Consider the following 20,221-nt stretch of genomic DNA (forward strand, 5'->3'; position numbering starts at 1 on the left):
GAATTAGATACTCTTCATCCTAATTATAACCACTAATAAAAGACAATAACTACTTGGGCTGTTTTTGAGAGAACAGGCTCGTCCTTAATTATTATTTTCATATAAATGTATATGGAGGCCAAAGAATACATGTTGTGCATTAACAATATTTGCCAAACCTAATAAATTTTAAAGCATAGGTACGATAAAAGTGCTCCAGATCATTGAAGAAGTTAATTATTATATATTATATTTATCTATACACATATATATTGAAAGAGAGACTCAAATTAAAAACACTTTTTAATAACAATATTGAAAATTATTTAGTATGTAAATAATAAAATAGTTCACAAATAATATAATAATATCAATGTTTGCATATGTAACTTTTTTTTTTTTTTGTTCCTTAAATTTTTAAGTGGGTGCATGGTACCCAAATTAATTGCTCGGTGTTCTTTAGTATTTAAATTTTAGATGTTGTTGGCAATTTTAAATATTGGTTTAGCTGTTACGCTTCCCTTTTTCATGGTTTCCATTAAATTTTTTGGTGTTATGTATTGAATTTGTAGGTGGAGATGAATGCTCTTAAGTCTTGACTCTCTATAATTAATAAAATAAAAAATATTAATAATAATTACAATATTAAAAATAATAATAGTGGTGTATCAGCTTTAAAAGCCGTTGGAACCCCTCTTTTTTTTTATTTATAATTTCTCTGCTATAATATGGTACATATTTTTTATATTTTACTTATTTATTTTTTCTCTCTAAATCTCTCTCTATCATCAAAACTTAAAAACACCGACTCCTCTCTCTAATAAAGCAATGAATGAGTCTCTCTGTTTGTTGTAATTACAAAATATATGGTATGTATGTATATTTACTCCAAATTTCCACTTCCTGCTCTATATTTCTTGGGATTTTTTCCAACCATAAATACATTTCCTGGCCTCAATTTACATCTTCTTCTACCACCCCCAACACTTCAATTCTCTCTCTCCTCTTAAATCCTCTTCTCTTCTCTCTCTCTCTCTCTTAATTATGCTTTAAAGAAAACCCATCTCCCTCCTTCCTCAACTCCCCCTTATATATATAATCATCCCTTCCCTTCTTCTTATATTACCATCTTCACTTTTTCTTCCTCTCTTTATAATTTCATTCTAGTTTGTTTCTACTTTCTCTCTCTTACCACCCTTTTTACCCAACTTCAGGTATATAATATTTATAATTATAATAATAATAATAATAATATCAGTTTAGTTTATATTCTTTTGTTTACTAATTATTTTGTTACAGGTTAATACAATTAGTCCAATTAATCAAATTACACATACATAAATATGAGCCGCCGAAACGGAAGTCGTCCAAAGCTAGATTTAAAGCTGAACCTATCGCCGCCACGGGCAAACCCGCTGCTGGTGGAGTCGCCAAGGCGATCGGCGACGGTATCACCGACGTCGCCGCAGAGTTCGTGCGTGTCGTCTGAGCTGAATCAAGATGAGATGAGCGTGAGATACTCGAACAGCCCAGAAGCAACATCCATGGTGCTTGTGGGTTGCCCAAGATGCCTCATGTATGTCATGCTCTCAGAAGATGATCCCAAATGCCCAAAATGCAAAAGCACAGTTTTGCTTGATTTCCTCCATGACAACACCACTACTACTACTCCTACCTCTAAGCCTAGGAACAGCTAAGCTTAAACCCATCATCATTATTACTACTACTATTATAAAACATCTTCTTCTTCTTTTTCTTCTTCTTCTTCTTTTTCTTCTCTTCTTTTTTTTTAGGAGTATTTGTATTATGTTAACTAGTTCTTTTTTTTTCTTTTGGAAGTGGTGCTATTTGCTCTCCATTTTTTTTTAATGCTAGAAATTTTGGTTGATTTTGAGTTATGTATTTGGATTTGTGATCCACAAAGAACTCGTTTGTGATTGTGAAAAAAGTAGACAAGGAAAATGGAGTGAAAATAGCACTTTTTTTAGTAGTATTTTTCTTTTCTTTTTTCGTTCTCTAATCATAGAAAATAGAGGAAGGGGCAAAATGGGGTTTTGGCATGGGCAAAATGTAAACCGTTATGTTCTAACAGTAACTGCTTAATATTTTCTCTCAAGGATATTAATTTATTTTATTTTCAGATTTTTTTTTCTTTTTTTATATTTCTTATGGTCGTTTGCTCAACGTTAAACGACAACGTATTATTATTATTACATGCTGCCAATATTAAAAATATAAATATAGTTTTTTTGGTTCATCTTTTATGTATATATAAAAATAAATAAATAAAAAATGGGTAGTGTCCGAATCAGAAAGTGGATTTTCTGAACCTGAAAAACAACCCAGTTCAGTTCGGTCAAAACAGATAAAAAGTAATCGAATAATAGAACTTGGGGGCCCATTATAGTCATTTCTAGGCCCACAAAAGAAAATTCAGACGAATACTACATTACTACTTAGTTGACATTTAGCATGATAATGTATGGAGATTGTTTTTCTTTTTCTTTTTTTTCAGAAAACTGTTTAAAAATTAAAATCACAGATACATTAATATTTACTTTAATTTCAGATTTTAATATTATTAGCCAGAAAAAAAGGGTGGCCATACCTTCTTCTAGTTTATAATTTATGGTTCCCATGGAAGATATTTATATCCATATAAGAGTTTTGAATCTACACTCATATTATATAATAAATATGGGTTAGTGACAAGGATGTGGTGGGTTAGGGTGATCAGTTTACACAAACATATTTCATATGTTAGATTTTACAAAGTAGTTTACCCAAATGCCCAACTAATATGGTGGACATTTTAATGTGGGTCATGTGTAACGAAGTCTCTATTTATGGGTTGAAATGGGTTTATTTGGTAAGAACAAAATGAGGATAATTAGGGAGGTTGGGTTGGGTAGCTCAAGTATAACATTGATTAATAAATAAAAATATATTGGGGGACTACATTAGATTGAGAGACTATTAAAATCACATAAATGCAATAGTAATTGAGACGGTTGACAATAATGATGCTATTACGTCATGTGATAAATACAAATTTAATTTCCACCTTCATCTTCTTTTCTTCAATATATACATAAATTAGTTTGAATATTTCATTCATTTTTAAATCTATTAATTACTAAATGCCATAGTTCTGTTAGACAATGCCAATCTTTATTTGGTAACCCTCATAACTCATTCTCACTATCTCCCCATGTTCTACCAATTCAGTTTTTATCATTAACTTTTTTTTTTTTGGGTTCATATTTAAACTTCTTAAGCTCTCTCACTCCTCTCTTTCTCTCTCATTCATTATTAGAATTATAGGTTTTCATTAAAAAGCATGTGGAATATTAATACGGACACAATATTTTCCCACTTATTATTGTCTAATTATATAAACCAAATAGACCACCTAGTTTTTTAATTTTTGTAGTAGTGTGTAAGTTAATCAAATCTAAAACAAAGAAACACCCCTACAACAAAACTAATAACATACAAGTGCTACAAAAATTTTCAATTAGAAAATCAAATATAATATTTAGATAAAATGAAGATTTTCTGTTAAAAAACTTGATAATTATTTTTTGAAAAATTCTATTACACTCCAATATTTAAAAATAAAAAAAACAAAAAATTAAGCTTAAAATAATTTTTAAAAATCATTCTTAATATATTTTAAAAAAAAAAATCTCAATACTTATTTTTATAATTTTTTTTATTAATCAAGTATATTTTTTATTTATTATTTTAATTAAATTTCACACATAATTTAATTAGAATAATAAAATAGGATGCATTTATAAAATTAGGGTAATTTTTAGGTGTAAATAAAACTTTTTTTTTTTTTTGAAACAGCTTAAAAGGGGTTGGTGGTATTTATTTTAAATTATGAGACAATAATGTTAAAATAATGAAGTGAAGTTTATTTATCATTCAATATCTGTAGTATATGTTTTCGAGCCATGATATGTATAAGATTTATTAATCTAGATTAGGTGGTCCAGTAATTTGACCATTGCAAACCAACCTAACTCAAATTCTATTATTATGCCAACCTATTCCTTTATATTTTGTGAATAAATAAATAAATAAATAAACAAGTGAAGTGAAGTCACAGCAGCTGAAGATGAAGTCACAAGCATGAGCATATGAACCAAAAAGCTTTAATAAAAATATTAAAACTCAAATACACAAAAATTAAAACTGTGATCTCAGCCATACAATCCAAAGCCATAGATATTTTTATCTACATTTCTTCATTTAGCTAGAAACACCAACAAGAAAAGAAGAAGCTCTGAAAGAGATTGTTTGTAGTAGAAAATTGGAAAAAGTAATAACAGGTAATGCATGACTACTAACAACGATGAATAATAACTATAACCATATGAAACATGTTTGCATGAAAGCTACAGGATCAAAAATTATACTTAGAAACCTTATGGAAGTTCTAAGTTGGCCTTACAAGGCAAGATAGTTCTCGTATAACCGCCAAAAACTTTCATGGATTTTCCTGAAACATTTCTCCCCATCCACTACTGCTTCTGATGTACTTGTCAACAATACCGAATTCTTGATTTTGAGCAACCCTTTTGGCATAGTTCTCAACTGATACTGGACCTTTTCTCATCCTCCTGTAATAGATGCTCTGCCACGGCCACAGGCGAGCGGATCCAAAGTAAGATTCTAAAGAATGATGTCTTTCGCTTTCTTCTGGGACTTCTAGGCCGTAGTGCTTTAGCACCATGCACATCTCGTTCAAAGATATGTTTGTTGAACGGCCCGAGGAGACAGTGGGAGTTCCTGAGTCTGATGCATCAGTTGGTTTCAGGATACGGTTCGTTGCTAAGGCATCAGAATTTGTCTGATCTGATGTCACTTTCAAATCATCTGGAGTTGAATGCCCAGCACCTACATCCGATTGTGAGTTGCCAAGACTAGTCATTTTGAACAATGACCTGCTTTTAGTAGTATCCTGGTTCTTTTCTGTGTCGTTTTCTACTTCAGAGGCTGAGACTGCATTTCCGTTCTTGAGTACTGTCATTCCAATTTCAGTTTGAGCATTTTCGCAGTGAGTGTCACCTTTTATGGACTTTCGAACTTCAATGCAAGGGGATTTGGGAATCACACCATCATTCAAAGATTCTTTGTGATTAATATGTGCCTTACCAGGAGAGGATGCTGGCCGGCCAATGGATACAGACAAAGACAAGGATGTATGTGAGCTTGACCTGGACCTTGATTTGGAACTTAAAGATTTTAAATAACCCAATTTGGAGCTGGCTTTCGAATCAGAAGACAAAGAACCTACAGAAACTGATCTTGATCTAGATTGTGAAATCGACCTTCCAAAAGACTTTAAAGATTTTGAAACTGAACGTGCTCTAGAAGCAGGATACTCTGAATCAAAAGTTGTTGATGCTGATCTCTTTGGTTTCTTTGCACTTTGTCTTTTAGGAGATCCAGTTTCCCTTTTGTTTCTTTTCTTTCTTTCACTATCTTTTCCTTGAACTCTCACAACTTCATCAGAATTTCTGTTCTTTATTGAAACTTGATGCTTTTCTGAATTAGATGTCCATTTATCATTCATTTTCCTCAACTCGGCACCCTTACATGGCTGCACAATGTGCCCAGACTTAGATTCAAATCTCTCCAACTCCCCATCACCTCTTTTATCGTTCATCTCCCTCAACTTAGCACCCTTACTTGGCTGCACATTGTTCCCGGACTTAGATTCAAATCTCTCCAACTCCCCATCACCTCTTCCTTTACTGATATCATCATCAGGTCCACGATCAAACCTTGTAATTTTCCTCCGTGAAGAATGTTTTCTTGGGCAATCTCGCATCTTGTGACCCAAAGCTCCACAACTAAAACAACTATAACCATCTAACTCTCTCCCTACATTCTCTTGAGAACTTCCAAGTGTCGAACCACCAGAGCGAGTCTTCCAACGATTTTCATCTTTATCTCTTCTGTCATAACCCTGATAAGGTTCATATCGGTCAGTATTCAAGTCACTATAAAGTCCATTTTCATTTGAATGGTCATCCACTCGCTCACCCCATCTACCATTGTCAATCTTAGATACAGTACCACCACCATCTCTTGCCAAATCTTCTCTAAAATTATCCCGTTCTCTAATGTAATCACCGCCATCTCTTGCGAAATTTTCCCTATAATTATCCTGTTCTTCTCCAAGGTAATCATCACCATCTCTTCGTAAATCTTCCCTAAAATTATCATGTTCTTCTCCAACACAATCGATTGTTTCTTCTTGATGATAATCCCTACCTTCAGCAAGCATATCCTCAGAATTAAGCCTATCACCATCACCATCTGTTTGCCTGTTACCTGAGCTATAATTGCCCCAATCATTTGGCCCTTTTCTCCGGCCAAAATCTCTCCCGTGTGACTCATAGGACCTTGCGCCCCTTGTGTATCTTTGGAAAGCTCTTGGCTGTTTTTTTGACCATGTAATGGTTAATTGTTGCCCAAATATGCTCTTACCTTGTAGTCCTCTAAGAGCTTTCTCAGCATTTAGAGGGAAATCGTAGACTACAAAACCATATCCATCTTTCAGTCGTACATCACACTGTCCATACCTCCGAAAAACCCGTTCAAGATCATCTCTATGAGTGCGTGCTGATATTTGACCAATATACAAAGACATCTGAAAGCACAAATGGCAAAAGAATTACTTGGACACATGAAAAATAGTATGTTTTCATACGTAAAATTTTTATCTTCAACACTACCATTATAAACCTTAGCAGTCAAAATTACAGCTCACTGCTTGAACCCATCAAAAGTTCAGATACAGAATATAAGTCATACGCCTTTAATGCCTAGGCCCAAAACATTATTGATTCATATTTGGAGAGAAAAACAGTAGTTTTTAGGATACTATCTAGCAGACTTATTTTATTTGTCGGGCTGAGTTGTAATATTTCAGATATGTGTACAATATCAATCTTTAGGGTGTTAATGAGAGCATTGATTTATCAAATTTTAGGTAAGAGATTTTCTATGGGGAGAGTAAGGTGATGTTGCGTATGCTTTTAGCGCACATAAAAAATAAAGAAAACGACAAGTGGTTGGATCAGTGAGCAGGAAGAAAGAATTACATTTGACCAGGAAGTTATGTTTCCTTGTATACAAAAACAGCCAGTTCATATGTCCTCTCTGCTCAACTAGGTCCATGAAATAATCAAAAGAATTAGAATCAAAGAGAATGAATGTGTTATTAATTAGTCAGCAGCAAATATTTAGAAAGCAAACTAGACATTTCTTTTGAATATTTAGTATGTTTTTTATTTGAATTTGAATTTATTATGGTTGTAATATCCATTTATGGAAAGGATATTTCAAATTAAAATGTAGAAAAGGGTTTCCCTATAAATAAATGAGTTTCCATGTAACATGTAAAACACTTTCAGTATAATCTGGTAAAGAATGAAAGAGATGAATAAAAAGATGCTAGCGGATGTAGAGAATTCTTCATTAATGAAAAATCACATTAACATTTTGGCATTCTCACTAAGAGTTCTCAGCCTAGAAGAGTTGTTACCTAATGGAGGTGATTCTAAGGCAAACCGAAGAGATTATGAAATCAAGAAAACGAGGGAGGAATTAAAATTAGGCAAGCTAATTAACAAACAAGTTGGTGTCAGCACAAACTATCAAGGCAGCAAGTGTAGTGGTAAGAGGGAGTGAGTGACCAGCAACAAGATAGCCAGAAACATGCAAAACAGATGAAAAAACAAATAAGAACCATGTTTCACCAAGTACACTAACTTGCTAAGTCACAGAAAAACTTGTTTGTTACTATTGGGGCCCAAGTACCATATAAGTGACTAGTACCTATGAAGAAGAACAGAGAAAGGGACTCAACCAAGTTTTGTCAAAAACGTAATGATATAGACCACGACACCAATGAATACAGACATCTCAAGGACGAAACCTTAAATCAATATACTCGAGCATATCTACAGAGCAACAAGGAAACAAAGCACCTGAGATTGAAGGCATGATAAGGTGACGAGCTTGTTTAAGCAAAAGAGAAATAAATACTACAGCTCAAGTGGTCGCAAGGTGCTGCTTGTTAAAGCAATCAAACATTTAATAAGTTGTTTCTAGTTTTTACTTTTAAGTTTTACTATTTTTAAATTTTGTCATAAGAGATTGTTCTTTAGAGCAATCAGAACTATTTACAAGTTTCAATAAAGGTGGCCACACCTTCAAGCAAGTGTATAAGATTAATGAGGAGTGCTCAACAATCCTAAGGAAAAGCTTATGCCACAAATACATGTTACTCATAAGAAAATACAAGCACCGAAAAGCATGTTCCAAAAGTTAAACACATGATAGAGTGCTCAAAATTCATAAGGGGCACCCAAAGATTTTTGAACATTATGAGGAAAGACTGTCCCGTTTGCGTACAAGTCATTTAGGAAAAAAATGTCCATTCCAGGTAGGATCACAAGTTTATATATAATGCTAAAATTATGAAACAAAAGTAGCAGACCACTTGCACTAAGTCCTTATTGTATAAATAAACAAGAATTTAGGGAGCAAATATTGTGCATGCTTTGGTTATCAAAATAAATATTATTGTGCATGCTTTAGCGCACATGAAAATAATGAAAATGACAATCAGTTGGGTCTGCGACCATATAAAGTAAAGAATTACATTCAACCGGAAAGCTATGTCTACTTGCAAATAAGGATAATTAATTCATGTTTTTGCTCACACATTTGTCTACTCAAGTAGGTCTGTAGAATCATAAAAAGAAATCAGAATGGAAGAGAATAAATCTAAGATATTTTTTATTAGTCAACAATTCATCTAAGAAACAAACTAGATGTTCCTCTTCAATATTTAGCTTCTCTTTTTTTTTTAATTTGAATTTATTGTGGTTGTAACTTGTAACAAAATAAGAAAAATCCAATACGAGCTTCCCTGTAAATAAGCGAGCCTAAATGTAAAACGCTTTCAATATACAAAATTTCTGCTGAAAAGTGAGAGAGATCGATAAAAGACACAGTAGAAGTAGATAATTCTTTGTTGACAAGAAATCATGTCAACAGAGCGGCTATCGAATTCAACCAGGAGTCATTGTTTCTTCTCAACTATTCTATTTCAGATTTCTAATGACACTCATTCTCAGATTTTCTTCTCACTTTCCCTAGTCTTAAAGTTATTTTCTATTCTAATATTTGGTGAGAAAGTTCACCATCTATTTGGGTCCTATCAATTTGGTACCAGAAACTTTTCTTCCAAAGAGAAATGGCAATTAGCTTACTCTGAGCAAACCATGGCAGACCTCAATAGCAAGCTGGAAATGGTGCTTTAAGAGCCCAAGCAAGATTATCAAGAAATGAAGAAAGAACTCTCTGGTTTGCATGAACCCATCAAGTTCCTTCCCAACTTGAACAAAGCCTCTTTGCAATCAAAATATACTGTCCTACTCCTACTCCTATCATAATGCTATGATTAAATATAAGTTGCCATCACTACTGTAGTACTGTGTAGCTGTTCATGTATAGGGGTGGAAAGAACAGCATATGAAATATACTGGTTAGACTAACACCAAAGGGGTCAGCACTACTAAATCAAATGGATGTCAACAACCCATTTTGTAAAATCATAATTAACACTGCCCTAGGACAAAGGTATATTCATTTTTCTAATCACATACATATACGAGAACTTGAAGAACACAACCCTCACGTACACACACCCAACACAATCCAAAGTGTAAATTATTAGAAAAACACATTTCCCACGTCTAATTCTTCCCAATAAATCAAACAAGAAAAGAGGCACTCATGCAGACATTTCATCAAACATATTAAACGCATAAACTCAATAGTTACACAAACAGCCTTGCATTTCCAGGGTTTTTCTAGTTAAGATAATAGGTGTAAGAAAGAACAATAATAATGGCAATACAAGTTTAAACACAGTACCTAGTTAGATTATAGCAAAAGTCTGAAAGAATTAAGGAATGGATTTCACTTCTGAGGCATTCGCTTCGTCCCCAATCTGGTTCGCTTCTCTGTGACCTTCTTCTATCTGGTCGCCGATTGCATCAACGGTCGTGGTAGTCAAGTTTGATGGATGAATTAGATTAAGATGAAAAAGAATTCGAGTGGTTTGGTACTGAAGAGGTGAACAGAAGAAGTGTCTCTACATATTCTTAAGCAGGAAGAAAGAGTATTTAATTAAATGATAAATAGGATTTTTGTCACCCAATTTTAACACATACCACAATCCTTGAATTTTTATGAGAATTATTAAATTTAAAAATTTTTATTTAATTTTAATATAAATTATAATTTGGTATATATCAAAATTTGAAAGGTATGATTTGGTAGATATTAATTTTTAAGAAACATAATTTAATAAATGAATAATTACTAAATTAATAAAATATAATGAAATTGGATAAAAATTCTTAAATCTACCAATTGAAATGATTCTTTTAATAGCCAAAAAAATCAAATACATAATTTAATACATATCAAAGTTTTAAGAATAAAAATCTTAATTAGTCTTAATTTAATACTTCTTCCAACGAGGTGTTGTTGTAGAGTTTCAAAAAAAAAAAAACAAAGTGTTGTTGTGGTATTGGAAGAGAACCCCTATTAATCTTTTTTTAGGAAATATATTAGTTTATTATTAGCTATTAATAATATTATTTTTGTTGAGAAATGTTAAAATTACTAAAAAAAAATCATTCAATTTTATTAATAGTAGTCTACAATTTAATCTTCCCCGTTAAAAACAAAACAGAATTTGAATCAGAAAAATAATCCAACTAATCGGTCATTTGATTCTCGAATCTATTTTTAAAAGTATGAAAAAGTTTATTAAGGTTATAATAAATATGGCATAAAAAGTAAATGTCACTAAATATGGCATTATATAACCAATCAAACTATTAAAAAGAAATCTGAATTTAAGATTTATAAAAAATAAAAACTTAATTAAATTACCATAAAAATATTAAAATTCGCTTCATATTTATTTTTTAAAAATAAATAAAACAAATAAAACTATAGTGACTGCCGGAGTTGTCACTCGTGCCGGAAAAGTCACTGGAGTTTGTTGTCAGCATCGAAAAAGTCGTCGGAGTAGCTGCCGGTGCCAGAACAGTCACCGGAGTTGTTGCCGGAGCCAAAAAAGTCGTCAGAATTAGCATTGTCGCCACAAGAAAAATTACCAAGAAGTTTCTTGGTGATTTCTCCGGTAATTTTACCAGTGACAATGCCAATTTCGACGACTATTCTAGAGTTTGATGTCGGTGCCTAAAAAGTTGTCAGAGTAGTTGTCGGTGTCAGAAAAATCGCCGGAGTTATTGCCGACGAAAAAAAATTCGTCAGACTTGGCATTTTCGCCAGCAAAATCACTAGAAAAATCACCAAAAAAGTGGTTTCTTCATCAAGAAACCGGTTTCTTCACCAAGAAAGTGGTTTCTTCATCAAGGAACTAGTTTCGTTACACAACAATAATAAAGATTATGAAACAAAACAAAAATGATATACAGTGAAAATAATTGAAACCAGTTTCATCAATCAACCAAATAGAGAAAAAAAACACAAAAAAAATACTCATAAATATAAACAAAACAGCGCACAATGCACAATAATAATATTCTAAAACAAAATATAAGAATGAAAATCAGTTTCAAACCTAGAAATAAAATAATAAAATGAAACTTAAAATAAAAAATATACAATAACATCATAAAATATAGCAACATCATTACAAATCCTTAAAACCTGTAAAACCAGTTTCGAACTTTTGAACCCTGTGAAACCAGATTTGACACTATGAAAAATCATAACGAAATATAAATGCTAAACAATAAAGTTAACTGAAATAAGTTATCAAAATTGGCATAGTCGCTGGAGTTGCTACCGGCACTGGAAAAGTCACCGGAGTTGCTACTGGCACTAAAAAAGTCATCAGAATTGACATTATTACCAGAAAAATCATAAAAAAAATTACCAAGATATTGGTTTCTTAATGAAGAAAAGAAACTAGTTTCTTGTTGATTTTTCCGGCGACAACGCCAATTCTGACAAATTTCCCAGAGTTTACTGTCGGTACTGAAAAAGTCACCGGAGTAGCTACCAGTGTATTAGTCGTCAGAGTTGCTACCGACGCCAGAAAAATTGTTAGAATTGTCATTATCGTCAGAAAAATCACTGGAAAAATCACCAAGAAACTGGTTTGTTTCTTCATCAAGAAACCAGTTTCTTGGTAATTTTTCAGGCGACTATGCCAATTCTGATGACTTTTCCGAAGTTTGTTGTCAGTGCCGAAAAAGTCGTCGGAGTAGCTGCTAGCGTCAGAAAAGTCGTCAGAATTGGCATTGTCAACGGAAAAATCACCAAGAAACCTGTTTCTTCTTCAAGAAACCGGTTTCTTCATCAAGAAACCGATTTCTTGGTATTTTTTCAGTGATTTTTCCGGCGACAATGCCAATTCCGACGAATTTTCCGGCGCTGACAGAAACTCCGACGATTTTTCCGGCACCGACCACTACTCCGGCAACTTTTCTGGCACCAGCAGCAAACTCCGGTGACGTTTCTGGCATCAGTGACAAATAAAACTTCCAAAACAAATAAAAACATTAAGTATGGGATTTGAAAACCTAATTACGTATATATGGCATATCAAATGCCATAAAAAGACCTAAAAACAAAAAAATACCATATAAATTGGTTAAACTTAAATGTGTCATATTTATCATAAGAACCTTTAAAATCCCATAGTAAGTGTAAATTCCTCTAAATAATGGAGCCATTCCAATAGGGTTTTTGGCAAAAGTTTACAATTTTACTGTCACACGGAATTTTTACAAAAATAATGTCTTTTTATAAAACAGCCGTAAAACAACAAAACAAAACAATTAAAACAACAGTGGAACAACTAAAAAATAACCGTGGAATAACCGTTAAAACTTAACACAGTACAAAGTATAAACTTACACAGTATTTTTGAAAAAAGTTCGCCCCATAGTAAAAAGTAAAAAAATTGAAAACTTCAGTATGTGGTGTTGTTGACCGAGGTTTTCGGCAACCAATAAAATAATAAGAGTTTAAAGAGCTGTAAGAAATTAAGAGAAGGATTTTTACGTGGTTGGGCGTTAATGAGCCTTAGTCCACGAGTTTGTATATTTATGAGTGTATTTAATACAGAGAATGTTCTTGGTGAGTATTTACTCTTCTTGCACTTATGCAAACCAAAAATCTCGACCCCCATTAATGAGCTTTGAGGGGGTATTTATAGTGTTTTTCGTGGGGTGATTCCCAGAATCATAGCACATGTATTTCTGTAACTATTAGTAAAGTTGGGTATTCTCAATGAATATACCATGGGTAATGCATGGTCAAATCCCTAGGTGTTGTAGGGATTTTATGAGGCTTGTCCTTATTCCCTTTTGTCCGATGTGATTCTTCATAGAGTAGTCGTCACTAGACTTAAGTGGTCATAGCCTTGTAGGTGCAGATCGGGGGTTGTGTCGTCAGACTTTATTGCGTGTGGCAGTTCCAACACGCCTCCTCCCATGCGGCATTAAATGTGAGATGACTGCTCAGAGGAAGCCTGACATCTCCCAGAGATGCTTCGATGCCACCTTGATCTCCAGGAGCATACAAAACCTTGTATGCCTTCTCCGGGAGGTACGTCCAGGATAAAGCCTTTTCTTTATAAAGACTTAACTATTAATTTGAATGTTAAAACCTTCGTGTCCACGTGTCCCTGTCTGGTTGGTCGATATATATTGGGCAAAATGAGGGGCAACATTTGTTAGGTTTTATGCCCTAAATAAAACTCCATTTCAATGTAATCTATTTTATTCAACATCAATAAAGAAACAGAAGTATTTTTCATTCATTTGTGTATGTTTTGGCTCACTTTATCAATTGCTTGTCTAATTGATTTATAAATTCATCTTAAACTCTTTTCACATACTTGATCATGTTTATTGTGCTGTCATCACATTGGAAAGTAAACATGACTATGTGAATAAAGTTTCCTAGATTTATCAGACACAGGGTTTTTACTGATATGATAATCTACAACAAGAGTTTACTTGTATTTGGAGAAATACTATGTTCTTTCCAGAACATTGGTTAAAGTAAAGCTCAGATTGGATGCATGGAGTATGCATCGGAAGGGACCGATATTGAACTTTGAATTAGATTTAATTAAAGTTACCGTAAAATCTATTCAAGTCAATATCGCCAAGTTGATCCTAGATCAAATGATCTTAATCCTGTTATGATTAGGCTCAATCTTGAAAGGCTATTCGTGTTCTTTGATTTGTTAGTTAAGCCTACTTTTAGGTCAGGGTGATACGTACATTTTGGGAACACGGTAGTGCAATTGAGTGGGAGCGCTAGCATAAACATGGAATCTATAGCTTCTATCTGGCAAATAGTAAGCAAAGGATGATTTCCTTCGAGCTTGGCCAAACGAAAATAAATGGTGGAGATCTCATTTCACATAAGCTGAAATATCATTTATACGGGGTCAAGTGTTTTAAGGATAAAATACATGGTAGGGTGTTACGGTAATTTAATCCCTTTACTATGTAGATCATTCATATAGAGGATCATTGATCAAATTAGGATTATAACAATGGATAACTAATGATGTGTCTATATGGTGGAACATATAGAGCATTCTATATACTGAGAGTGCAATTCTAAGTTCTATGCGTGGATTCAACGAAGAATTAATAAGTTAGTGAATTTTAGTGCTAAATTCTTGATCTACTTATTGGAAGCTCGGTTATATAGACCCATGGTCCCCCCACTAGTTGAGATAATATTGTTTGTAAGACTCATGTAATTGGTTTTGATTAATCAATTATAATTCACAAATTAGACTATGTCTATTTGTGAAATTTTCACTAAGTAAGGGCGAAATTGTAAAGAAAGAGTTAACAGGGGCATATTTGTTAATTATGATACTTTGTATGGTGCAATTAATAAATATGATAAATGACAATATTATTTAATAATTATTTATAGTTATTAAATAGTTAGAATTGGCATTTAAATGATTGAATTAGGAAATTGGCTTTTTTGAGAAAATCAGATACAAAAGTGGTAAAATTGCAAAATTGCAAAAATCAAGGCCCAGTCCACCTAGCCTAGGGCCGGCCACTTATGTTATCTTTTTTAAATGATTTTTTCATTATTTTAATGCCATATAATTCAAATCAAACCCTAGAGGAATGCTATAAATAGATAGTGAAGGCTTCAGGAAAATTACACTTTCTGAATCAGAAAAACCTGAGCCTCCACTCTCTTCTCTAGCCGCCACTCTCTCTCTCTCTTTTCTTTCTCAATATTTCGAACCTCTCTTAGTGATTAGAGTAGTGCCCACACACATCAAGCAATACCTCAATCATAGTGAGGAAGATTGTGAAGAAAGATCAACAGCAAAGGAGATTCAGCATCAAGGATTCAGAGAAGAAGATCCAGGTTCAGATCTTGATAATACTCTGCTACAGAAAGGAATCAAGGGTTAGAGATCTGAACGGAAGGAGTCATTATAATTCCGCTGCACCCAATGTAAGGTTTCTTAAACCTTATATGTGTTTAATTTATCGTTTTAGAAAGTTCATATTTAGGGTGTTAATAAACATACTTGTGAGTAGATCTAAGATCCTGGTAAAATAATTTCCAACAACATTTACCCCCCAAGCCTTGTTTAATTGTGAAATGAACAAGGCTTGTTCAGATGCCTCCGGTTGGCTCCTCGGTTTCCTGACACGTGCTTCGGGCACGTGAAGGTGTATTTAATGATCACCATTACTGTAGCGATTCACTTTTTGCAGGCGTCGATTCGTTTCATGTCCATTAATTGATACGGCGCATTAATGAGTGTTAGACAGACAGTCAAGCGTTTCCACCGCCTCGATGACAAACCAATTTAGCCATTGGATCATGGGAATTCGAATCGTGTGCCTTCCCAACCGCATGATTGGTAGGTGATCACGCCTGTTTCACATGCACCTCGGCCTATAAAAGCCACCATTCTCCCTTCATTTGGTTACTTTCAGACTTTCACCAAATTTCTTCAAATTTTCTAGAGAGAGAGAGAAACCCTGGAACCAGAAAACCTTCAAACACCATAGGTTTCTTATTGACCTTCCTTCGCTATTGTCAGTCTATGTTTCACCGTCGATCAACAACAACACCCAGTTCTAAAGCTGTATGTAAGTTTTTCGCCTTCCGTACTTCATTGTTTGTGTTCGTTGCATGCTTCACTGTTTATCTGCTTTTTCTGGGTTTGATGTTTGAACTTTCTGGGAAGTTTCGTCTTGAGTTTTTGTGTAATACGTTAGACTCCTCTTTTTTGGTGTTTGAGTCACTTTTATTTTGCGTACTATATTTTTTCCAAAGGCCCATCTTTTCTTTACGTGATGACCTTCAAGGGTTCAGAGAGGACTTTGTCTTTCTCGATTTTTACCCTTTTTTTCCTTTTCTTTTCTTTGCTTATTCGTAATGTCACCATCTGTGAGATTCTTACACCCGACTTTTGTCCAGGAAAACCTTCTAAGGCTTTCTTGTTGACAACCGTCCGGAGGGAGCCTCTTTCCAGCGGTTAGGGGACCCTCATTCCCTTTTTTGACTTAGGGTTTGGTATGGGGCCTGACTGTTAGAATTTTAAATCTTTTTCAGAATCAAAATGTCTGCATCCGGTTCCAAGTCTTCTCAGAACGGCAGAAAGTGCCTAGCCACCCTGGAGGAGGTGATGAGAGGTCCCGTGGCCTAGGAAGGGTATAAGCCTTGTGCTACGGGGTGGGAAGGGCCGAGCTTCACTCAACCCTTACTTTCCCTCATCAGCTGGAGCACATTGTGCTGGTGGCCGGCATCAAGCCCGCCACTTCCGGGACTTACCCCTGACCGCCCCGGGACACGGAGACGCCCAATCACAGCTACGGAGGCTTTGGAGCTTGGAGCCAAACGCATTTGATGACCGGGGCTATGCTTCCCCTTTAAGATTACTTCATTAATTTCCTTGTATTTGTCGGCCTTGCGCCATACCAACTCATTCCTCAAGCTTACCGCCTGCTTTCAGGCTTATTTATTTTTTACTCTGCCCGGGGCTGGGGCTCTCCCAGTCTGGCAGAGATATTGTATTTTTATGAACTCGTTTCTGTCCCCAAGAAGGGGGACAAACTTAAGGACGACTTTTATGGTTTCCGGGCCCACCCTTTGAATGAGGGCCCGGTCCCCTTCAACCAGCAAAAACACATCAAGGAGTATCGTCACCGCTTCTTCTTCTCCTCCGGGTGCCAAGTTGTGGAACATCCGGAGTTTCTCACGGAGTGGGTTAGGATCCCTCCTTATGAGCGGACTGCTCCTACTCAGCTCTTCCTTCAACGGGCCAAGACCTTTGCCACATATGACAAGAAGGCCCTTGACGCCGGGGGGTTGGTCACGACGGAGAATTGCTGGAAGGCCAAGCTGATCCTGGGGCATCAGTCGGTGGAGGACTCCAACCTTTCCAAGGTCATCTGCCCGAACGTAAGGGTTCCGGCTGCGGAGAAGGTATTCCGGGAGGGCATCATCGCCACGGCAAAAGAGAAGTACCAAAAGTACCTCTTCCAAAAGGCCCAGGAGCAGGCTTACACTAAGGCACAGGCTGCCGCCAGGAGGCCCCTTCGTATTGGGAGCCCGGTAGAGAGGAGGGCCCCTAAACCAAGTCCTACGGTCCAGGTGTCGAATACAGGGGCTTCTGATGCTAGCAATTCTGGTTCTGGTAAGTCCCCTTTAACGATACATTACGTCCCTCCTGTGCGTGAATACGCTAGCCTTAGGCCTATAGGGTTTGATGAACGTCTCCTTAGGTTTAGGATGCCATCTACCCGATGGGGGGATCATGCAAAGGAGTATTACTTCTCCAACTTAGGCGATTATTTAGGCCGGTCCCGTATGGGTTCTGGGCCTCCGGTGCCCATTCCCTTGGATCCTTCAGACTATCTGTCTTCTAGCTGGTTCCGTCCCTCGGACAGCTATCTCGGGGATGATGCAGCCAGTGTTAAGATTCGGGACTTTGCTAGGGCCGAATTAGAGAGTCAGGGTAGGACTAGCTTGATTGCTTTTTAAGTGTTCACTACTTTCACAGACAATCTAACACTTGACTCTTTTCTTCTTGTTGCAGCAACTGATCCCATGGATGCGATCTTGGCCACCCTTGCCGGAGCCCACAGTCCTGATGCTTCCCCTCCCCCTACTTCTTCCCAGATGGTCACCCCCGGGAAAGCTTCTTCCAGTGCCCCTCCGAACACTATTGACTTAGTGAATGAGGAGGAGGTACTTCTTGAGGAAGCTGAAGAAGGTGAAGAAGAGCAAGGGGCTCTTCCTGGGGAAGTTGAAGAAAGTGAAGAAGAGCAAGAGGTTGCTCTCGTGCGCAAGCGCAAAGGCAAGATGGTAGCGGAGGAGTCTTCTAAACGGCCGCAGAGGGTGGACACTCCGACCCCGAGTCATGATTCCGGGATCCCTCCCGAGGCAGAGGAGTTTACAGTGCCTCATGGCATTGTGCTGACTCCGGTCCCCGGAGATGAGGAGAGGCAAGAGCTTCGGATTGCCAAGTATAATTATGCCCTTGACGAGTACACCCGGGGGCACGCTGAGGTGGAGGCCTTGAGGAGGGTTTTGCGAGAGGAGGTGCAAAACTCTCTTAACGAGGAGAACTACCGGAATCCGTGGGATCTGAACCTGGACCCCCTGACGGACTGGTTCAACCGTTTCCTCGGGCCCACCTTGGCCCCTTTTGCCTCCGAGATGACCAGTGAGTACGTCTCCCAGCTGACTCGGTGCGCGCCTAAGCGGTACGCTGCTTGTGCATCCTTGAACTCTGTCTACCAGGTTCAGGACATCAGCCATGCCTTGGCTGCGGTAAGTACTTTGTGATTTATTTCTTTCCTCATTATTTTACTTAGGGCCTTCACTCACTCTTACTTCCTTTTCCAGATTACTGCAGAGGTCGGCCGCCTTTCCAAAACCATAATTAATCATGGCTTCATCTCGTCCGAATTTGGGGGCATAGACGAGGTCGTGAAGATCCTGCGGGACTTGTCTGCTGAAAGGGGGGCATTCCAGGAGGAGGCTGAGCGAAAGGAGGCTCTTGCTAAGGCAAAGTCCGAGGAAGAGGCTAAACAAAGGGAAGCCCAAGCGGAGGCGATGCTCCGAGAGGAGGTCCTTCGGAGGGATAGGCTGGAGGCGAGGCACCGGGAGGCGCTAAGGGCAGAGGGCGAGGCTACTGCCAAGGCGAAGCGCGAGCTTCGGGAGGCCAAGGAGGCCTTAGACGAAATGGCCGCCAAGGTGAGGTCCTTAGAGGAATTGCACCAGGCGGACTTGGAGTCCAGGGCTAACTTAGCCGTGGAGATGAAGGAGCTCAAGGACTTTAAAGACCAAGCCTTAAAGAAGGCTAAGAAAGACGAGCTCCTCTCCCCTGTTTCCTGCAGCCGTTGCATTAAGCGCTTTGATGACGGTGTCTACATGGCCTGGTCGACCAATGGCCAGAGTATCAAGCTTGACTTCTACCCAAAACCTGCGGAGATGATTGCCAAATTTTAGGAGAAGAAGAAGAAGCTTGACGCCATGCTTGAGGCGCGTATTGGTCCTCGCCTTCCTCCTCGCATTGATTAGGCTGTTTGAGAACAGCCCACTTCAACCAAGATTTTTCTTATTTTTTTTTTATTTACAGCTATTTTGCTTTTGTTTAAGACAATCTTTATTTTAATAGCTGTTTTATTTTCTAAGGGGAGACAATTATTAAGGCCTGTCCCCGGGCCCTTTGTATATATATATATTTTTTTTACCTGCCCTTAGGGCCAGGATTTTTATATATATATGATCCTTTTTTATGCATATTTTTCTTTTGGACCTGCCTTTTGGGTCAGAATATTTTACTTTTGGCTTGTTTTTCATCTGTCCGTGTGGTATGCTTTATGTAACGCCCTGTCCAACAGGGACGCCACGTGTGTGCACTTTATTTAAAATACCAATAATTATATAAGATGTAATTATACTAAAAGTGTGGGTAATTAAAATTTTGATAGTTAAAACTCAACCTTTAAATTGTTTAACAAAAGATAAGTAACATGATTTATGGGGTCCCCCTGTTTTCAAAATATTTACAAACTGGTTCAAAGTATTTTACAACATAAGCTTTATATTTTCCAAAATACAATCAAAATAGAGCATC

General features: G+C 36.6%; 1 protein-coding gene and 2 long non-coding RNA genes across 4 annotated transcripts; 1 reads left to right on the forward strand and 2 right to left on the reverse strand.

Annotated features, from left to right (window-relative positions):
* Positions 1 to 310: 310 nt before the first annotated feature.
* On the forward strand, positions 311 to 2,121 carry LOC115701216 (uncharacterized). Its single transcript, XR_009684041.1, has 2 exons — positions 311 to 1,193; positions 1,279 to 2,121. It is a non-coding gene; the product is annotated as an uncharacterized LOC115701216 (long non-coding RNA).
* LOC133030182 (uncharacterized) lies at positions 1,715 to 2,905 on the reverse strand. The gene is made up of 2 exons (XR_009684042.1): positions 2,588 to 2,905; positions 1,715 to 2,309 (listed from the first exon to the last, which is right to left on the reverse strand). It is a non-coding gene; the product is annotated as an uncharacterized LOC133030182 (long non-coding RNA).
* A 1,215-nt stretch (positions 2,906 to 4,120) lies between these two features.
* LOC115700497 (uncharacterized) lies at positions 4,121 to 10,221 on the reverse strand. 2 transcript variants are annotated; one of them, XM_061102489.1, is made up of 3 exons: positions 9,949 to 10,221; positions 7,104 to 7,169; positions 4,121 to 6,649 (listed from the first exon to the last, which is right to left on the reverse strand). In XM_061102489.1, exon 3 carries the CDS (start codon positions 6,647 to 6,649, stop codon positions 4,478 to 4,480), a length of 2,172 nt encoding a protein of 723 aa, XP_060958472.1. In that variant the 5' UTR covers positions 7,104 to 7,169; positions 9,949 to 10,221; the 3' UTR covers positions 4,121 to 4,477. The 2 variants fall into 2 exon arrangements, with proteins under 2 accessions (XP_060958472.1, XP_030483900.2); XM_030628040.2 differs by lacking the exon at positions 7,104 to 7,169 and having other exon boundaries at positions 9,949 to 10,220.
* Between the last annotated feature and the right edge of the window lie 10,000 nt (positions 10,222 to 20,221).

Source organism: Cannabis sativa, chromosome 8, assembly GCF_029168945.1.
Source record: "Cannabis sativa cultivar Pink pepper isolate KNU-18-1 chromosome 8, ASM2916894v1, whole genome shotgun sequence".
NCBI lineage: Eukaryota > Viridiplantae > Streptophyta > Magnoliopsida > Rosales > Cannabaceae > Cannabis > Cannabis sativa.